The sequence below is a fragment of the Truncatella angustata genome (assembly GCF_020726525.1).
Source record: "Truncatella angustata strain MPI-SDFR-AT-0073 chromosome Unknown BKA67scaffold_8, whole genome shotgun sequence".
In the NCBI taxonomy this organism is placed as follows: domain Eukaryota; kingdom Fungi; phylum Ascomycota; class Sordariomycetes; order Amphisphaeriales; family Sporocadaceae; genus Truncatella; species Truncatella angustata.
In genome coordinates this window covers 1,647,309-1,664,880 of record NW_025763388.1, presented here as the reverse complement: position 1 = coordinate 1,664,880, position 17,572 = coordinate 1,647,309, and the positions used below count along the sequence as shown (strand labels likewise).

The 17,572-nt window shown below is 46.6% G+C and overlaps 6 protein-coding genes across 6 annotated transcripts; 4 read left to right on the top strand and 2 right to left on the bottom strand.

Annotated features, from left to right (window-relative positions):
• Positions 1–819: 819 nt before the first annotated feature.
• Positions 820–2,252, top strand: BKA67DRAFT_398827 (kinase-like domain-containing protein). Its single transcript, XM_046096669.1, has 3 exons — positions 820–1,783; positions 1,882–1,986; positions 2,057–2,252. The coding sequence occupies exons 1-3, from the start codon at positions 929–931 to the stop codon at positions 2,114–2,116; spliced, it is 1,020 nt and encodes a 339-aa protein (XP_045954323.1). The 5' UTR covers positions 820–928; the 3' UTR covers positions 2,117–2,252.
• A 1,072-nt stretch (positions 2,253–3,324) lies between these two features.
• On the top strand, positions 3,325–5,434 carry BKA67DRAFT_578648 (uncharacterized protein). Its single transcript, XM_046103707.1, has 5 exons — positions 3,325–3,347; positions 3,397–3,743; positions 3,857–4,479; positions 4,531–4,662; positions 4,718–5,434. Exons 2-5 carry the CDS (start codon positions 3,560–3,562, stop codon positions 4,991–4,993), a joined length of 1,215 nt encoding a protein of 404 aa, XP_045954322.1. The 5' UTR covers positions 3,325–3,347; positions 3,397–3,559; the 3' UTR covers positions 4,994–5,434.
• A 1,441-nt stretch (positions 5,435–6,875) lies between these two features.
• Positions 6,876–8,132, bottom strand: BKA67DRAFT_594706 (uncharacterized protein; the record flags this gene model as incomplete). The annotated part of the gene is made up of 1 exon (XM_046105079.1): positions 6,876–8,132. The coding sequence occupies one exon, from the start codon at positions 8,130–8,132 to the stop codon at positions 6,876–6,878; it is 1,257 nt and encodes a 418-aa protein (XP_045954321.1).
• Positions 8,133–9,179: 1,047 nt separating this feature from the next.
• BKA67DRAFT_683049 (adenylate-forming enzyme AfeA) lies at positions 9,180–11,355 on the top strand (the record flags this gene model as incomplete). Its single annotated transcript, XM_046108964.1, has 3 exons — positions 9,180–9,374; positions 9,421–10,529; positions 10,582–11,355. The coding sequence occupies 3 exons, from the start codon at positions 9,180–9,182 to the stop codon at positions 10,868–10,870; spliced, it is 1,593 nt and encodes a 530-aa protein (XP_045954320.1). The 3' UTR covers positions 10,871–11,355.
• Positions 11,356–12,045: 690 nt separating this feature from the next.
• BKA67DRAFT_594704 (pyrroline-5-carboxylate reductase dimerization-domain-containing protein) lies at positions 12,046–12,996 on the bottom strand (the record flags this gene model as incomplete). Its single annotated transcript, XM_046105078.1, has 3 exons — positions 12,046–12,347; positions 12,400–12,912; positions 12,960–12,996. The coding sequence occupies 3 exons, from the start codon at positions 12,994–12,996 to the stop codon at positions 12,046–12,048; spliced, it is 852 nt and encodes a 283-aa protein (XP_045954319.1).
• Positions 12,997–15,321: 2,325 nt separating this feature from the next.
• BKA67DRAFT_578616 (putative major facilitator superfamily transporter) lies at positions 15,322–17,571 on the top strand. Its single transcript, XM_046103706.1, has 6 exons — positions 15,322–15,437; positions 15,487–15,534; positions 15,586–15,730; positions 15,784–15,849; positions 15,901–16,280; positions 16,339–17,571. The coding sequence occupies exons 1-6, from the start codon at positions 15,402–15,404 to the stop codon at positions 17,248–17,250; spliced, it is 1,587 nt and encodes a 528-aa protein (XP_045954318.1). The 5' UTR covers positions 15,322–15,401; the 3' UTR covers positions 17,251–17,571.
• The last annotated feature ends 1 nt before the right edge of the window (position 17,572 follows it).

Genomic DNA, 17,572 nt, shown 5'->3' with positions numbered 1-17,572 from the left:
TTCTGCAGGGCATGCAGGAATCTCAAGTAGTGAGTCTGCAGCCTGATGTCAATTTCTTTCTTTTTCTCTTTTCTTTTTCCGCTAAAACACAAAACGTCGGACGTGCGAGGACAAATTCGGTGCTGCAGACAGAATGATAAGCTTACCATCTGCTACCCCCGAAACCCAATCGTTGATCGAACTCAATCGTGCCAAAATCATTGGTTCAATTCTCTCCAAATCACTGCCAGACCTCAGCGATAGTCGCTGCCGTTTTATTCCGCGAAATGCACTCATCGCTGCTGTACCCAAACAGATTGTCAGTGCCTTTCTGCAGTCATTTCCTGATCTGGGGGGAGAACAGCACCTCAACTCAATAGCGTTGGCCGAGAGCATAAGTCCTCCTCCTGATGGCTGTCACTGCGGCCAGGCCCGCTGCACCGGCGGCCGTATCATATTCGCAGCACTACTTGCAATATCCAAGGAAAATCTCATCCCGCCACTATTTAAGCCGTCTGACCGTGCAATCTGTGATAACAATCTGTCCGACCTATCACAAGCAATATCTGACATCCCTCAAATTTTACCAGAAGGATTTCAGAGTTTGACAACTGAAGAGTTTGAGCGCTTCATACACTTCACTTGGCAAATGAGAAGCCCGATTTTCGAAGGACTCAACCCAGAAAGATTGGTTACTACCAATTCGGATACGATCATTGAGTTGAATAGTAATGTTCCCTTGCCATGGATCCTCTTGCGTCAAGTGGAAACCCTGACAGAAGAGGATGTAACACGAGTTCAAAAAATCCAAATCCATGGAGCGCATCATGATTCAGTGCGTATGAACAGTTGACCACCAAGGATGAACTATCTCTAACAGACGGTGGTGCAGGGTATTCCGACCGGCGATTTAGCCCTGAAGACCTTTCTCGACCGTCGACTTGCCGAAATGGCAGAGAAAAGCTGCAAGAAAGAGTTACGAGCCAACTACAGAACGCCTCAACATAAGAATATCCTCCCCTTGCTGGCCGTATTCAAACATAGAGGGAGGTTCCACTTGATCCTTCCATGGGCCGACGGCGGCAATCTTGCGGAGTTCTTCAGGAGGAATCAGATGCCAATCTGCACTGAGCGAGGTGGCATGGAAGCTTCAAAGCGCCGCTCCGAAGCATGGGTCTTATCAGAATGCTTTGGACTTGCTGACGGGCTCGCTGCGATTCATGGAATCAACCCCGATACACAACATACACACACGTCATCTCAAATGCACGCTGATATAAAGCCAGAAAATATTCTTTGTTTTGCCTCAAACAACGCCAAATATGGCCCCTTCATTCTGAAACTCGCAGACTTCGGCGAAGCTCAAGAAGTTCGTGCTGACACCAGGGATGTGGAGGCCCACCGTGTGGCGCATACGAAAACCTATCGGCCACCTGAGCATGATACAGACGTGCTGTTGACTCTCCACTATGACGTATGGTGCCTCGGATGTGTCTACCTAGTGTTCCTTAGCTGGGCGATTGCAGGGCTAGGATCAATTGATGAGTTTGAGGTTGACCGTTTTCATGAGTGCGATGATGCCGAGGTCGACATGGCAAAGGGGACAGTCCTCAGAGATACGTTTTTCAAGAAAGTCGCCGAGCCTACACGACCGCGGTTCCTCTCGAGCATTACGTCTGGTCACAAAACTAAAATGCGATTTGATCCGAACGGTTCGAAAAATGCGGTCAGGAAAAGGCACATTTGGTGGTTTGAGTACACAAAAAACCACGCCAAGAGTCTTGTAAAGGATAGAGTCCAGTCGGTGAGCTTGATCTACGCATGTTATACCATGTGGACTTTATACCTAAATCGTTTCTGTGAATGCATGAATACTTACTAATTTGATACCAGCAAATCAAGTCATTACGAGAGCGCTGTCATAATACCAGGTTCGAGAAATTTCTGGATTTCATCGCCTCGAAGATGATAGTAGTCGATCCGAAGGTCCGCGCAGATTCAGCCGAAGTGCGTTTATTTCTCCAACAGCTTCAGATGTCAGATGATTGACAAGAAGATCACTGATGACGATAAGAAGGGTAGTACATGTACGATATTGAATTGGCTTGCGCGGAAGAATATTGGAGCAATCCTATAGACCTTTCAACTCCGGTAGTATTAGAGATTTTAGTTCCGGATAATAATCTATTTACTCTTCATCTTCCTCTCCGGCCTTTTTCTTTCGATCATTCTCGGCATCCGCATATGCCTGATATATTTGATCCCTCTCCTCCTACTTTACATTAGGTTATAAGTTATCAGGATTGTACGGTATACTGACATCTTTCAGTACTCTTGGTAGTTCAAATTCGAAGCCGCCTTTTTCCTGGGAAAATTTAGCCCATTATCGCCCTTTGAAGAAATGAGATGTCAACTTAGACAACATACCCGAATCTTCCAGTCATTTTCGGTGAAGCCAAGTTTCTTGAGTTCTCTTTGGAGTATGTCCAGCGTCTTGTAGGGGTGGTTGATGAAGTTATTTGCCTTAAAATCGGTTTGTGCCATCTTTGACTTTGGCTTGAAGCTAATCCAATCCAGAAATTTATTGAATGAAGACATGACGACAAGGCTCTTATAAACGAGCCGCTATCAAATTCAGAGGTCTCTAGGACCTAAATACCTCATTTTAGTCTCCAGGCTGACGTGAAGGGGCCAACTCGACTATTGCCAGTGACAAGTAATTACACTTCTAGAATGTCGAGGCATAAAACCTCCTTCACCTTGAAGCAGGCTGGAGGGCTCCAGGCAGAATCTTCGATGTTGCAGAACTTTCGGTGAGCATAAAAATCGGTCTAATTCTGTACCTTTCGGATGGGGACATCGCCCGACAGCCATTTCTTGTGGCTTGGACTGGATCAAGACCAGGGTGGGGACTGCATGTAGAATACAACCCCGCCAGCCCAGTGGCTCTCATTCTGGTAGGCTATGTGCACTGCAAGATATGATTACAGAGGCATTGGGGGGTCGGACTGTCTCGCAATTGGTTATAGGTGCAGCCTGCCTCTGCATCATGCGGTATGTGTTGGAATGCTGAGTGATGGGTAAATGTGGGAGAATTGTGGTGGGCTCCCCGCACCGCTCAGACTTGCTTCATGGCTGATTGTAGTTCGGGGAGTCTTCGTGCTCCATGTGCGTTGCTGTTGGTGCTATATATCGATGCTGCGCTTTCTTGTTGAAATGACAGATTCACAATCTAAAGACATTTGGCAAATATCATGGACTGGCTTAGTCAGACAACAAAGTACCTGAGTAGCGATCTGAACCTTTTTAGGTTCTGTCCCGGAAACCCGTTTGACATACGAACTGTTGTTCTGAGAGTAGATGATGAGGTTTGTATAACCATTCACACAGAATAAACCCCATTAAACTCTTTGCCAGATTGTGAGACACGAGGCTGAAGAGTTACACTCTGAGCAACAGTACCTCAACTGGATAGAACGAGTGCGTTATTACTCTTTCAAGCTTTTCCATTCAGATTTTGACAATCATACATTAGTATCAAACATTCCTTGATGAGGGGAGACCAGTCCTTCTGCTTGCCATGCACGTGAGACAGGATGGCACAGCCAATTCAATCCCATACTCAGAGGCCACTTTCAAAAGCATGTCGAGGAAGATGTACCAACACAGGTCCCTAGCCTTAGCAATGCCTCGGACATCTACGGTCATTTTCAATAGTAAACATGCCGACTGGGAGTGCACGGACTCAGAAGAGCAGTCTATAGGTAGGGTACACATTTCCTTTTTTTTCTTTTCAAAGTATATTACCGTGTCCCTTTTATATACTCCATCCATACATGATACAACCCTTCTCTACGTGACTGATTTAAAGTCAAAGTATATAGCTGTAGATCAGACACCGAATCATTGCCTCGAAAGGATGACATACTTCTTTCAACAACATACTTCATTGAGAAGCCGTGGACTTTTTCAGTTATGTACGGTTGCCCTTTGGAGTTCACGGAAGAAATCACCAGTCGCCTGAAACGATACAAACAGTCGTCATTCCACCCTCTGATGTTCCCCATGATCTTTGTTGAATATGAGCGCACGCGGTTCATAAAAGCCCTTTCCGTGGACGGCCCCAGATTGAAACAAAGGATCATGGATTTAGAGAATAGGCTTGAAGATGACAAGAACCGCGGGAAAAGGCCTAGCCGTGATTTTAATAGGAGAATGGCGGAGAAGGACTGCGAAAGTACCAGGCTGTGGATAGACGTCAACAGTCTCAAAATCGGGTTCGAAAGCTTGAAGAAGGTACTTCTTTCACTGGACGAACACTCGCATACCATCAATAAGCACAAACTGCGGCCTGACTTGAAGAGGAAGAATGAGATAGTCCAAGGATCAAAGACATCGGAAAACATCGCCTCCAGAATCCAGGAGATGATCGCAGAGATTGAAAGCAAAATAAGAGAATGCGAAGGATTACTCAACGGAATGGCATTATCGATTCAGGTGGTAGGCAACTCATCTATGTATGATAGTGACAGCCGACTGACTGCGTATTAGGAGTGGAACTACCACACGAGACGGGATGCAAAAGCGACCATCATCATCGCGCAGTCTTCACAACGAGATAGCGCTCAAATGAGGCTGATATCTCTGGTGGGAATGATATTTCTTCCCGGCACTTTCCTGGCGGTAGGTCCGAACCCTTTTTAGATATCGTATGATATCGACGCTAACGCAACTTCAGACCTTGTTCTCCATGTCATTTTTCCAATGGATACCAGACAACAGTGCGGAAGTAGTATCTCCTTGGATTGCGGTTTATTTTGGTCTAACCATAATTATCACAGCAGCAACCATTTGGAAATGGAAGACTTGGACAGCGAAAGACTTCCAAGACATTGATATCTCCCAAGATGTTGAGAAAGGCTCAACGTATACAGACGATAGCCAGCGGTCTCCGGTCAATAATGTGGACAGGAATCGAGATGATATCGAATTTCAAACAATCATACATCAGTAGGTAACGTATTATACTTGATAGTACATTGTAATCATGTTGGAGGGGTCTGGGCTGTTCACGATATCTTAGTTTAGTTCTGTTACTTCAGTATTGATTGCCACACTATCGCTATGATACTGTAGCGTATCTGTATTGTATATACGACGGAGCTCAACTTGCCATAAAGGCCGCATAGCTGGATTAAAGTCTTATCTGGGGCCGCCTGCTTATGATTGAGCAGTGTGACGCTGTCAGAATGGTAATATGTTGAATTGAGAACTGTCAACTGCACGGAAAGTTCTAGAGGTTAATTAAGTAGATATGTAGCGGTAGAGCGTGTTCCCACAAATAGTTTGGGGATGATTATTGTGGATTATAACGTACAGACGAGCCTAGGTTAGAGTAGTATAAGATATCTTCGCACTAGCCTAACCTTAGTACCAAGAATTCTGAACGTTCTCGCTCAACCAAATCCGCTTGTGGATACTTCCTCTGTCCCACCTGGCGGCTATACCCTTAGCAAAGCCTGGATTTATAGAAGCCACAGAAGGATTTCACTGACAGAACTTTATCCACTATTTTCAAAGACGTCCTCGAGACACTGTAGAGTGACCCACCCGACTATAAGCCAATCATCAAACTAGACAGCATAATCCCCGATGAGAAAACGCTCGATTATTTCCTGTCCAAAAAAAAAAAACTCCGGCCAACCCTCAATCAAGCCCTTCACTGTGTTAGACCAGGAGGCGAAGAAGGCTTTTACCTAGCGTCAGAGTCTTGGAGCCGCTACGAGATGGTTCCCGGTTGGATATTAGTCTCTCGTTAACGCGATGAGAGGTCTACTTATCCCATCCTTCTTTCCGGCGAGACGAAGCTGCACAATAAATGATTTCCTAATATAACGGATGCATCTCACGAAAATGACCAGGAGCAGTTCAAGTTGCCCCTCAGCCAAACTCTGACGTACGCAAACTTAGCGAAGTATCGCTATAGCTTTGTAGTATTACTAACGACAAAGGGAATTTTAGTTATCGGCGCAAGTTCTTCCCGCCCCGTACAAATCATTGAAAAGTTTCATCAAAGAACTGTGTCAAACAGGACTGCTATATCATCTGTAATTGAATCGCTGTCGCTCGGTTCTATATATTCTGATGAAGGCAACGCATGTGTGTAATACGAGGATGCAGAGTATGCCGTTATGCCATGGTCTGCGAAAGGTACACGTTTGACTATCAAGTTTGCCTTGTTCTGCCTATGCCTCATGGCTGAGACTGGTGAGACCAAAATCGAGCAAGAGTATCCTCCAATGGACAACTGACACAAGACTTTGGCTGCAATTGGACAAATATACTCTCACGTTACTTCTGGACGCACCGTGGAGAATCTTCCTTTGAACGCAACCGTTACGGTGTGACGTAAAGGGACTACTAGCGCATAGCTGTCTTATTGCTTTGATAATGCTGGCACGGCTTAATCAAAAATGTATTTTGTGACTACCCAGGAGAACTAGAGACTACTAAGGCTTCGAGATATTAATGAATTCAAAATACTTTGACATCATTTAACAAGTCTCATATTGTTGTGGAGAAGTAGACCTTCAGTGCAAGAGATTGCCGATTGTCATAGTATCTGATACTGAAAATGAGCACGTAGACATCTCACATACATCGCTCATTATAAGTTTCCAGCCGTAGTGTTCAAGTCATCTTATAGTACCGCAATCCAGTATAACTCTATTCTTTCAAATGACTCATTGGGGGTAAGATACCAGAGTGATAATACAGAGAGACATTGCGATAATTATATGCACGTCCATTCAAATACTAGAAGTAAATTCGCAGTGCCGGTGCCAAATTCGACCAATTTAGATGACTGAACCTTTGAACACAATTACCTATCATATTCAACTATCGAATATTGGACCATATGCGTGGATTCCACGTGTTTCTAAATCGAGTACCAATTTCTTGGTAACCGTAGGGTTGCTAATCACGCATACAGCCTCGGCCTTGAATCCATCGTACAACTGTAATATAGCCGGCAGCATGTCCATCCTCCCTGAAAGACTTGTGTCTATCACAACGGGATTCGGATCCAGCCTGTGTACTAGATCCATGGTTCTCTGGGAATAAGTTTGCAACGGGGACTTCGTCTGCCATACCACGCGCATGTCTGGTCTGTTATCGTCATCGATAAAAGACAGGCAAGGGCCGATCCCTGAGCCGGTCGTTACCACAATGATGCGGCTGAATACGCGCATCACATAGCCGAAGCCATATACTGGAACTCCACGAACCCATACTTGAGGCAAAGGGTCCAAAATGACGGAAGACGTCCAATCTCCTGCCTTGGAGACCAGGCAGGAAAACTTACTAGCAGGGGTGTCGAATCTGTCTGTAATTGTTGCAAAGCTATGCCAGTCTCGCAGCGGATGTTTTGATATCGAAATGCCTTGTCCGTATCTGATAGTAGTATGGGAGAAATGAAGGCGGATAGCGTGTTTTGAGAGACGTTCCGGAATCACCTCTACCCGTCGCAGCATCATCCATGGGTGGATGGTGGCCATAGTGACAATAATCACAGACCAGAATGCTGGTAATGATACCAAGAATGCACCCATAGATGCTTGGTGCTGTGATGCAAAGGTGAGAAGGAGAGCCCAGAAGAGCGCAAGAACCGACCAGGTTGAGAAACGATGCGTCAGTTCAAACCGATCGTGCCAAATTGTTCGAAACTTTGGGGCCGACACCCCGATGATAGTGATAAGTACAACAAAAATCAGATACGCCAGTACCAGAACCGTAGTAGACGTAGGTGAGGGGCGATATTGATGTGTATATAGGCCAACAAATCCGATATACCACAAACAGGAGGCTAGACCACAGCCACTATGAACTCCTCCAAGATGAAAGACTTTACAGGCCAAATGGCGAAGCCTCAGTGGTGCGGATCGGGGCACAGCACACAAGGAGATGAATAAGGCGTTGATTACCAAAGGCTGCCGGACGAGTCCACAGACTAGCAAATTCGCGGCGCAGGCATTGACACAGTCCAGCAAAAGTTGATCTCTAGCCATAACGATGACGAAAGCAATGAAATTTCCAACAAAAACTAGGCTAAAGAGACGCCGGTATGTGTTGAGTAGAACATATCGAAGCATTGTGCGAGACTTTGACATCGATGAAGTCAGCTTATTGTCCATGTTGGTATATGGTCGACAGTATTTCCAACTCAAGGTTTCTTTTTCTCACGAATCAAGTATATCGAATAACCTTTCACATTTAGACCAGGATAATCAACCACAGGATTCTGCAAGAAAGCCTTTTCAGTCAATTACGGTTAATAAGAGGTCTTTATATACCGGAACCCCCGTCGTGAACTCGCAAACACGTAAGGCACTGGGGGAATAGATTCTACTTTTAGTATTTGCGTATGTTCCTTCATGTTGCCTTCGGGGTGAGATTCTTCTTCCACAATTAGGTGGGATTCCCAGCTTATCGTAGTTTCCAAGTAGACTTGCGGCATTGTGTGCTGAATCTGCGAAGACTGCGTATTTTCAGCCAATGACAAGCGTCCAACCACCACCACCAATACGCGCCACAGCTGCATTAAGCAGGCTTCAGTACATTTCTCAAAGGATTTGAGCCCACCACAAGTTATGAATAGAATACATTATCTGTTCTGCTTCAGCCCGATCTCCTCCGTTCCAATAAGAAGTCAAAAATGTCGGCATGACCTGAAATCAAAGTCCGTAGGATTAGAGTCGTCTCGTGACCGAGACTCTATCTGGACTACTCGGTATCATTAATCAGAGCAAGGGTGTAAATTCATGTACTGCAGCTGTGATTAGAATCAACTTCTTTAGGCAACTTGAAAACGACTGGAAATTATTTAAAGAGAAAAATATTTCTAATTTTACAATCCAGCCTGTGTTGGTATGCTTCAACTCATTAACATATTCGTCCATCGGTTGTTTCCTCCATTCTAAACTAATACCACCCAGATAGTGTTGCAACTTTTGTTACATTTTCCACAACAGTGATAATCAACACCCATTCCCTCACTTTTAGTGTTGCTCTTCCCATACAGGATTGGCTGCTCTAAAAGGTAGGTTGGCCTATTCCCACTGCAAGATGTTTCATCCATTCCATGTGAGCTGTTCTGACCTATTTATTGTGAAGATTTCTCTCACTACTTCAACTGAATCATGGATCTGGTCTCTTTTGCATTTGATGTACAAGCTCATTACGATCCAGAAAAGCCTCTATACATCAGCGCCGAGAACCCCAGCATATCGCTGAACGCAAGCCAGATGAATACTTTGGTGAAACAGCTTGTGGCCGGATTTCAGGCCGCAGGGCTTCGAAAGGGTGAAGCTGTATTGCTATGTGTGCCAAATAATGTATGACTTTGTAAGGTCTCCCTCGAATGGCGACTGACGGTCTTAGTGTTTCTATGTGGCCCTGATACTTGGTATTATAGGTGCGGGCGGCGTGTTCTGCGGCGTAAATCCTGCATACCAGTTGGACGAGCTCGTTCACATTGCCGAGATTGCCAGCCCACGCCTTGTAGTTGTGAGCAAGGATATTTTTCCGATGGTGTCACGGATGTGTGAAATGAAAGGCATACCTAATGATCGTATATTTCTTCTCGAAGACTTAACTGTGCCAGACTATCCCCAAGATTTGCTCTTTTCCCTGGACGGTAAACGCGAAGTCATAAATGATGGAAACCGTACTACTGGGCATCCTAGTGACCTTCAGAACCACGGGCAGTTACCATGGTCGACCCTTCACGACGAAACAGTGTTGAGGGACACTCCAGCAGCATATTTTTCCACTTCCGGTACAACAGGGCTTCCGAAGCTTGCCAGCCTATCTCACTACTCCCTGATTGCTCAACATCGCAGTCTCTTCGAGAACGTGCCTTATGAGGTAGTAAGGCTCGCGTGTCTACCATTTTTCCACATATTTGGGGCTGCCTGGGCCGTCTTCTGCCCTCTCAAATACGGAGAGCCTGTGTATATTATGCCAAGGTTCTCGCTTGACAATTATACCTCAAACATTTTCAAGTATGCCATAACCGAGACATATATGGCACCCCCGATGGTCTACGAATTGATTCAATGTGAGCGTCCTTTGCAGCAGCTTCTGTCTACCATCAAATACGTCGGTATTGGAGGTGCGCCGATTGATGCTGAATCCCTGAGCCGGTTTCGTTCAAATCTCCAGCCGGGAGCTACCGTAACTCCGGTGTGGGGCATGACAGAGTTCGGACCGGCGGCGCTGTTCCGGTGGGGGGAGCACGACGACACCGGCTCCATCGGAAGGCTTATCGAGGGCTACGATATGAAGTTAGTAGATTCGGCTGGCACGCTCATCTTGGCAGACAATCAGCCTGGCGAGCTCCTTATTCGCTCGCCTGGTATCATGACTGGATACCTGGGATACCCGACACACGATGAAGGTGACTTTTTCCGCACCGGTGACATTGCGCAGGTGAATGAAAAGAAGCTCCATATAGTTGGAAGATCGAAGGAATTGATCAAGGTCAAGGGGTACGTACTAACAGTTCCACTTTGGACAACTCACTGTGCTGACACCAATTAGATGGCAGGTTGCTCCGGCGGAGATTGAAGCAATTATCCTCCAACATCCCGATATATTGGACTGCGCGGTCGTCGGAATCTTGTCGGCCGATCATGTCACAGAGCTTCCCAGAGCATATGTAGTTGGGAGAAATGGCAGAAAAGAATCCGTTCTTGGGGAAGAGATATACAATCTTGTGCGTAGCCGCCTTGTAAGCTACAAGAAACTGGCAGGCGGTGTGACATTCCTGGAGAGAATCCCCAGAACACCGAGTGGCAAGGTTCAGCGCTTCAAGCTGTTTTCCTTGTGACCTTTTGATGGAACAGAACAAGAATGTAATACAAACACCAAGTCATGATAGACAACTTGAAACTTGACTTCATGATCAATTCAAGAACAAGCGTTATCTTATTTGTGGCAGCTGGTCCAGTGACAGTTCTAGACCACATTTTCAGAATTGTTCTGTGGTACGCGCCTGTCTTCGTAGGATCGTGGGAGTTCCCGAGAATCACTTGAACATCAGCGCATTTGATGCTACTTACACTTATCTGTAATGCCTTTATTAGAAGCTTCTATAGCCCGTATCGACACCGTGGTAGTTTAAAAGGACAAGTATTTCCGGGTCTTAAGTGTTATCGGCCTCAGGATAAAACGGTGAGTTGGTATTCGATAAAAGTTGGGATCCCCATCATGGATTAGGATAAATTGAGCGTCTGACGTAAGCAATATATTGACAGTTTAAAGCCTGCACGAATTTCCCAAAGTTCAACACCGCGTCGATGGGAAAACCGTAATGGAGCCCGCAAAGCGATACATGTCTTACTCAGCCCCTTCCTTGAAGACTTGAAAAAGCTGACATATCTTGTTATAATCTAGTAAAACACTAAAATATGCAGGAGACCAATGGAAGGAAGTGGCTTAGCGTCGAGAAACTATTCTACAGAAATCATCAGCTGAAAGGTCTTCATCGTTTGTCGAATCAAAACTCATTATCAAACCGGGGCATCCGGTGATGGTGCCCTACCAAAATGTGAAATGGTCACATACCTTGTCCAGCGCACCCTGGCTTTCTGCGTGCAAGATGCCGCACATTTTATGCATATATGTTCAATAAGATTGAGTTTGGTTTGGCTGCCCAAGTAGCGTTTCCATGATCTATACCGGTAACGGTCATCTCAGCACTGTTGAGCGATTTATTTCAAGGTAAACTTGTCGGGGGAAAAAAATTCCAATATTTGTGGTTCACAATACTTTTTTCTTTCTTATTTTTCTGTCGTCGCATCTTTTGGCCCAATCACACTGGACGAGCAAAGAATGCCCACCAAATGTTCTGCTCTATGGTTCAGTAGCACACCTCAATCATGCACCTCAGACTATCTCAATCGTGACTTGCCGATGCCTTTAAATGAAGGATTCGCACTAGTTCCTGGGAGTAAGCATATTGGATTGACACCTGCTTATGCTTTTCTGATGCCAGTACAGCGACTACTGTCCAAGAATTTTACCAAGTTCCTCACCCCGACTAGTCGCTGCCTTTACAGCCTTGTCCACGATTTCCCTGAAGCCCGAAACCTCGAAGCTTTCTAATGCAGCCTGTGTCGTACCATTGGGACTGGTCACATTCTTGCGAAGCTGAGCAGGTCCATCTGATGATTCCACTAACATCTTACCGGCACCGAAGCAAGTCTGAGTGGCAAGTCGTGTGGCCTGCTCCTCTGATAATCCTAGGCTGACGGCGCTAGAAACCAGGTGTTCTACCATGGCAAAGAAGTATGCAGGACCGGAGCCTAGGATATCTGATTAGCCATGACGAGCAAAGGTCAATGTTTTGCAACTAACCTGACAGTCCGGTCACAACATCAAGCAGCTCTTCCTTATCCACCCACTCGGTAGCTTTGCTGAAGCTACTAAGCAATGAGGTAACTAGGGTCTTCTCATCCTCAGTAACATCAGGGCTCGCATACAAGCCGGAGGCGCCCTCGCCGTACAAAGCAGGCGTGTTGGGCATGACACGGACAGCGTGCGGAACACGTCCATCAGACAGCTTGAACCACTCAAGGAAACTGACAAGCGTAATGCCAGCAGCAATTGACACAATAATGGGGAGAGACGACCGTTTGCTCCACGAGTCACGTAGCTCATGACACACTCCCTTGGCGACTTGCGGCTTGACAGCGAGGATCACAACGTCGGCATCTTGAGCAGCCTCAACATTGTTGACGGTCGTACGGACGCCCAGCGCAGTCATCTTATCGCGGTTGACATCCCATGGCTCAGAAACATATATGTTCTGCTTCTCGATACCCTTTGCGAGCAAACCGCCAATGATGGCGGCAGCCATGTTGCCCCCACCTGGGACAGGTTAGTGAGGGGTTCATTTTCGTGCTGATCGAACGTACCAATGAAGCTGATCTTGCTCTCTTGCAATTTTGCCATCTTTAATATTGGTACTGAATAATCTGTTTGTATAAATCGACTACCAAGTTATCAATTGTCGTATTTGCTTGTGATGGATATATTTTTCGTGCTGTAGTGAGCTGCGATCTCGGGGGACGAACAGCTGCCCTGCCGCTGATACCCGTCCACTAAAATTTGTCACTCTCAAAAGTCTGCCCCACTAATAGCCCGCTAACGTTCACCAAGCCCCGCGTTGACTAGAATTGAGTCGTTCGCCATTCTTATCTACGCCCAAATCATCATTTGTCCGTAAAGGTGCAGATTGGTTGACACGATCCTAACGCTTTACAATCTGCCCATTTTCAGTTCAGTTTCCCTTCCTTACTCGTCGAGTCGCGTTCGCAAATTAGCAGAAGCTCTCGAGGGTCTGCCAGAGTACCTAGTCCGCTATCAATAAACAAAGCAGTACAGTCATGTATCAAAATGAAAGAATGTCCACATCATGATCTTTTGCAAAACAAGTTCTTGCTCCCTCCTTATTAAGACGAATCGTATTAAGCATACCATGGATTCTTCGATACTCGGCAGCTAATTCACTGAGAACTTGATTTCAGCCGCAAATAAATGATCAATGTTGAGTTGAGGTGCTAAAGCTTCAGCAGATGTAGGCTAATAATGCTTTTCTAGCAAGCGGTACTGCCTAAATCTCTATAACCCACACTTCCAAGATCCCCCTGTATATCCAATGAGGTTTTAGTCGACGATCTCTGTTGAGACCTTGCGGGCATCTCTTATTACTCATTTCAACCCACAGTATGGACCTTGCAACCTTGTACGGTCTGGTTGAGCCGAGCAGCCTCGGTAACAGGAACGAGAGTTATGTACTGAGCAGGCAGCATCAGACCCTTTTCATGTAATAGTAAAGGCTAATCTTCGTGGGTAGCTGTTACCGTCGTATTTGCTAGCTACCTATACAATACGCCTTCATGTTTTGTATGTTGGGAGTGGCTACCGCTATCCGACAAAAAAAAAAGCACGGCCGATCCTATGCTTGCAAGTGTTATGTTTCTTACGCACCAGAATTCTAGCTATTATGGAACCCCATTGCATTCGATTTTGGCCGAGACGTTACTAGTCTAGGGCAAGAACACTACACTCTTCTTGGGCGTCAGCTCATTGGTAACTTCTTCCAATGAATGCTATACTTATACTCTTCTACGCACAAAGTGTGGCGCATACGTTGGGTCATCTCGCAGGGGGAATCTGTTTCACAACTATTTTCATTTCAGGTCAAACCTATTGGCTTCTTGACTCTCCCCAGGGGAAAGAAAAGAAAAAACCATATTGTGAGTCGATTTGACATGGCGTCGCAATCTACCTGGGCTTTCTCGCCATGTCACTTTGACTTCCAGAGTGAGAAGTTGAGATATCGAAGACTACTGAAAACATCCAAAGCATTGATGTCTAGCGTTGGAGGATGCGCCTACCCGCCTTATCGTAAATCTTGTATCACATAAACCCCCACAACCGTTTTTGTACTCCAGGATCACCATTAGAAATTAGAGGTATCAATCGTGGAAGTACTGGTAATTTTGATATTTTGTCGATGGCGGGGAGAATGGTTGATCGACATCGAGCTCGCAACTCCAACTGTTCAACCTTTGGAGAGAAAGTCCCTGCAAAACGTTGCATGAACCAGTCTGACTAGTGCAATAGATAATGAACCTCGGTCTCTACTTATCGTCCGTTTATTCTTATTGGGCATCATCCACTTTCCTTTCCCCAGACTCCCGTTATCATGCTCCACGGCGCCCGCCTGGGCGAAGCTTAGCTGCGGGGAAACCCAGTAAATTGCGTCGTTCTCCATAAGAATCCATCTAATGCAGATATCAAACCCGGCGCTACACTTGGGGTCAAGGGAATGACAACCTATCCTGAAGAACGACGGCTCCGCAAATGCCCATAATGTGCCAGGGGGCATCTATACGTCGTTACACAGAGATTGTGCGAGTCGTGCGGGGCGACCCAAGTCCTACATATCTATATGAGTCCCGACCCTCGTTGTTCCATCTAGGTCTTGGCCTTTACTTTTGGGTAAAACGATCTAGAAGTCGGGAGTTTCAAAAGCAGAATCTCGAGGTACAGAGTTCAATATGACGATAGCACCACCAGAAGAGTTCAAAACCACTCCGGCTAGTTCCGATCATGAAAAGGTCGAAGTTGCCCAACTTGAGAGCGTCTCGACACACGAGAACTCTCCTGGAAGAGGGCATTACTTTGAAGAAAATGGTCTCCGCACAGAAGGTAGGCCATGTGGATTATCGAAATTGTTACACTTGAAACTAACCAATCGTACAGGAGATGGAGTCAACCATCATGACTTACCAGTGTGTACTCTGCTTTTCGCGCTCGCTTGTCAACATCCTGCTAATTCTATACTGTAGATGACGAAAAAGAGAAAGATGGCCCTTGTGGCTCAGGTGAGAGTTACTTGAACTGAATTTCTGAAATCGTTACTGACCTCTTAAGGCTTTCCTCTGGACTGGGTCCCAGATACCTGTCTACCTATTCGGAGGAGTGGGCGTCCCTGATGATCATGAGAGACGTATACACTAATCGCGATGACAGATAACACCATACATATACGGAGACCTTGGCGGAACCGACAGATGGGTGTGGCTCGTTCTCGGGAACCTGTTGGCCTTGGCAGGTGTCTGTCCCTTCGTGGGGTCGATGTCAGACCTGATGGGACGAAGATACGTTGCTTTAATGGGTAAGTGCTGGCCTATTATCTCACTATTCGAAACAGTGCTGACCGTTGAAAAGGGGCATCATTCATTGTCTTGGGCATGATCATCTGCTCCACAGCACAAACCATGAACATCTTCATAGGTACAGTCCCGCGTGTGTTTCAAGGAAGCCGCCGTCGCTAACTGGCAACAGCGGGCATGGTATTCGCTGGCGTGGGAGCCGGTATCAACGAACTCACAGCACTAGCTGCAACTTCTGAGCTGGCGCCGACTTCCAAGCGAGGTCTTTATGTCGGAGCGCTGATCTTCACCATTGTTCCGTTCTGCCCTTCGGTCCTATGGGGCCAACTGATCGCGTATTATTCCACGTGGCGATACGTCGGGCTGTTCTGCGCTTTGTGGGCCCTTGTCGGCCTCGTCTTGACAGCGGTATTCTACTTCCCGCCACCACGCGTCAACTCCGAGGGTCTCAGCAGGCGTGAAATGCTGAAACGTGTCGACTATGTTGGCGGCTTTACCAGCATCTCCGGCATGGTCTTATTCATGTGTGGAATGCAATGGGGAGGCTATCAGGTGAGTGAAGCCTCCAATGCGATGTCTTCAAAACATGCTCATATTTGTATGCCGATAGTACAAATGGACTTCCGCGCACGTGCTTGCGCCACTGATCATTGGGGCCGCCTTACTTGTCGCCTTTGTCATCTGGGAGGCCAAATTCGCACCTTATCCCATGTTCCCACGGCGTCTGAACCAAGCCCCTTCGATTCTGATATGGACGCTGGTTATCACTTTCATATCAGGTGCCAACTTTTTCTCGATCCTGATGTTTTGGCCGGTACAGGCCTTCAATGTTTACGGACATGATCCCGTACAAGTCGGCATCCGTGGTATCCCAGTGGGATTCGGAATCATGACTGGCGCAGTCGTGGTCCTGGTTCTGCTCTCAGTATTCCGTGGCCAGAACAAGAGTCTTATGGTCATATCATCCATCCTCATGACCGCCGGCTGCGGCGCAATCTCCGTCGCCGAAGTCGACAACCTCCACGTGCTGTGGGGTATTCTTGTGCTGGCCGGGCTTGGCATCGGCGGCATCGTAGTGCCAGCGTCCATAATCACGACCATCATCTGCCCAGACGACCTCATCGCCACGGTAGCTGCCCTGACGCTCAGCATTAGAGTCATTGGGGGCTCGATCGGGTACTGCGTCTACTTCAACGTGTGGGTGAACAAGTTCACGCCGGCGGCGACCAAGTACATCGGCGGGACCCTCGTGCAGGCGGGCATCACGTCCGTGGAGACAATCACCGAGGTCATTGAGCTCACGAGCGCCAGCATGCTCGACGCCATCGCCGAGGTCCCCGGTATCGCCGGCAACGAGGCGCTGTATCAAGCGGTGGTCAAGGCCGGCCAGCTGGCGTATGCCGAGTCGTACAAGTATGTTTACTACACGAGTATCGCATTCGGCGGCGTATCGATCATCGCGGCGCTGTTAATGGGTGACATAAGCAAGTTCATGGATGACCATGTTGCTGTGGTCATGTAGTTGGGTGTCGTGGGACCGGAATATAGTGTGGGTCCATTATACCAAACTTGCAGTACGGATCTGTACCTGTGGAATATCATCAGCAGCATTGTCAAAGACAGCTTTTTATGAGACGATCACTTTACCTCTGTACCTAAGCCTAGAAATCTTAGAGCTTACCTGGTACTTTGTAAAGAATCTTTCCTCCGGCCTAGCAGAGTATACTTTCGATTATGGTTGTGAGCTGAAGAACGCCCATCGCTGCAAAGGATAAATTCCTTTAGCTTATATAAAAAGAGTAATCTAGAACATCTTTCTTTATAATAAATTTTATAAACGCCAT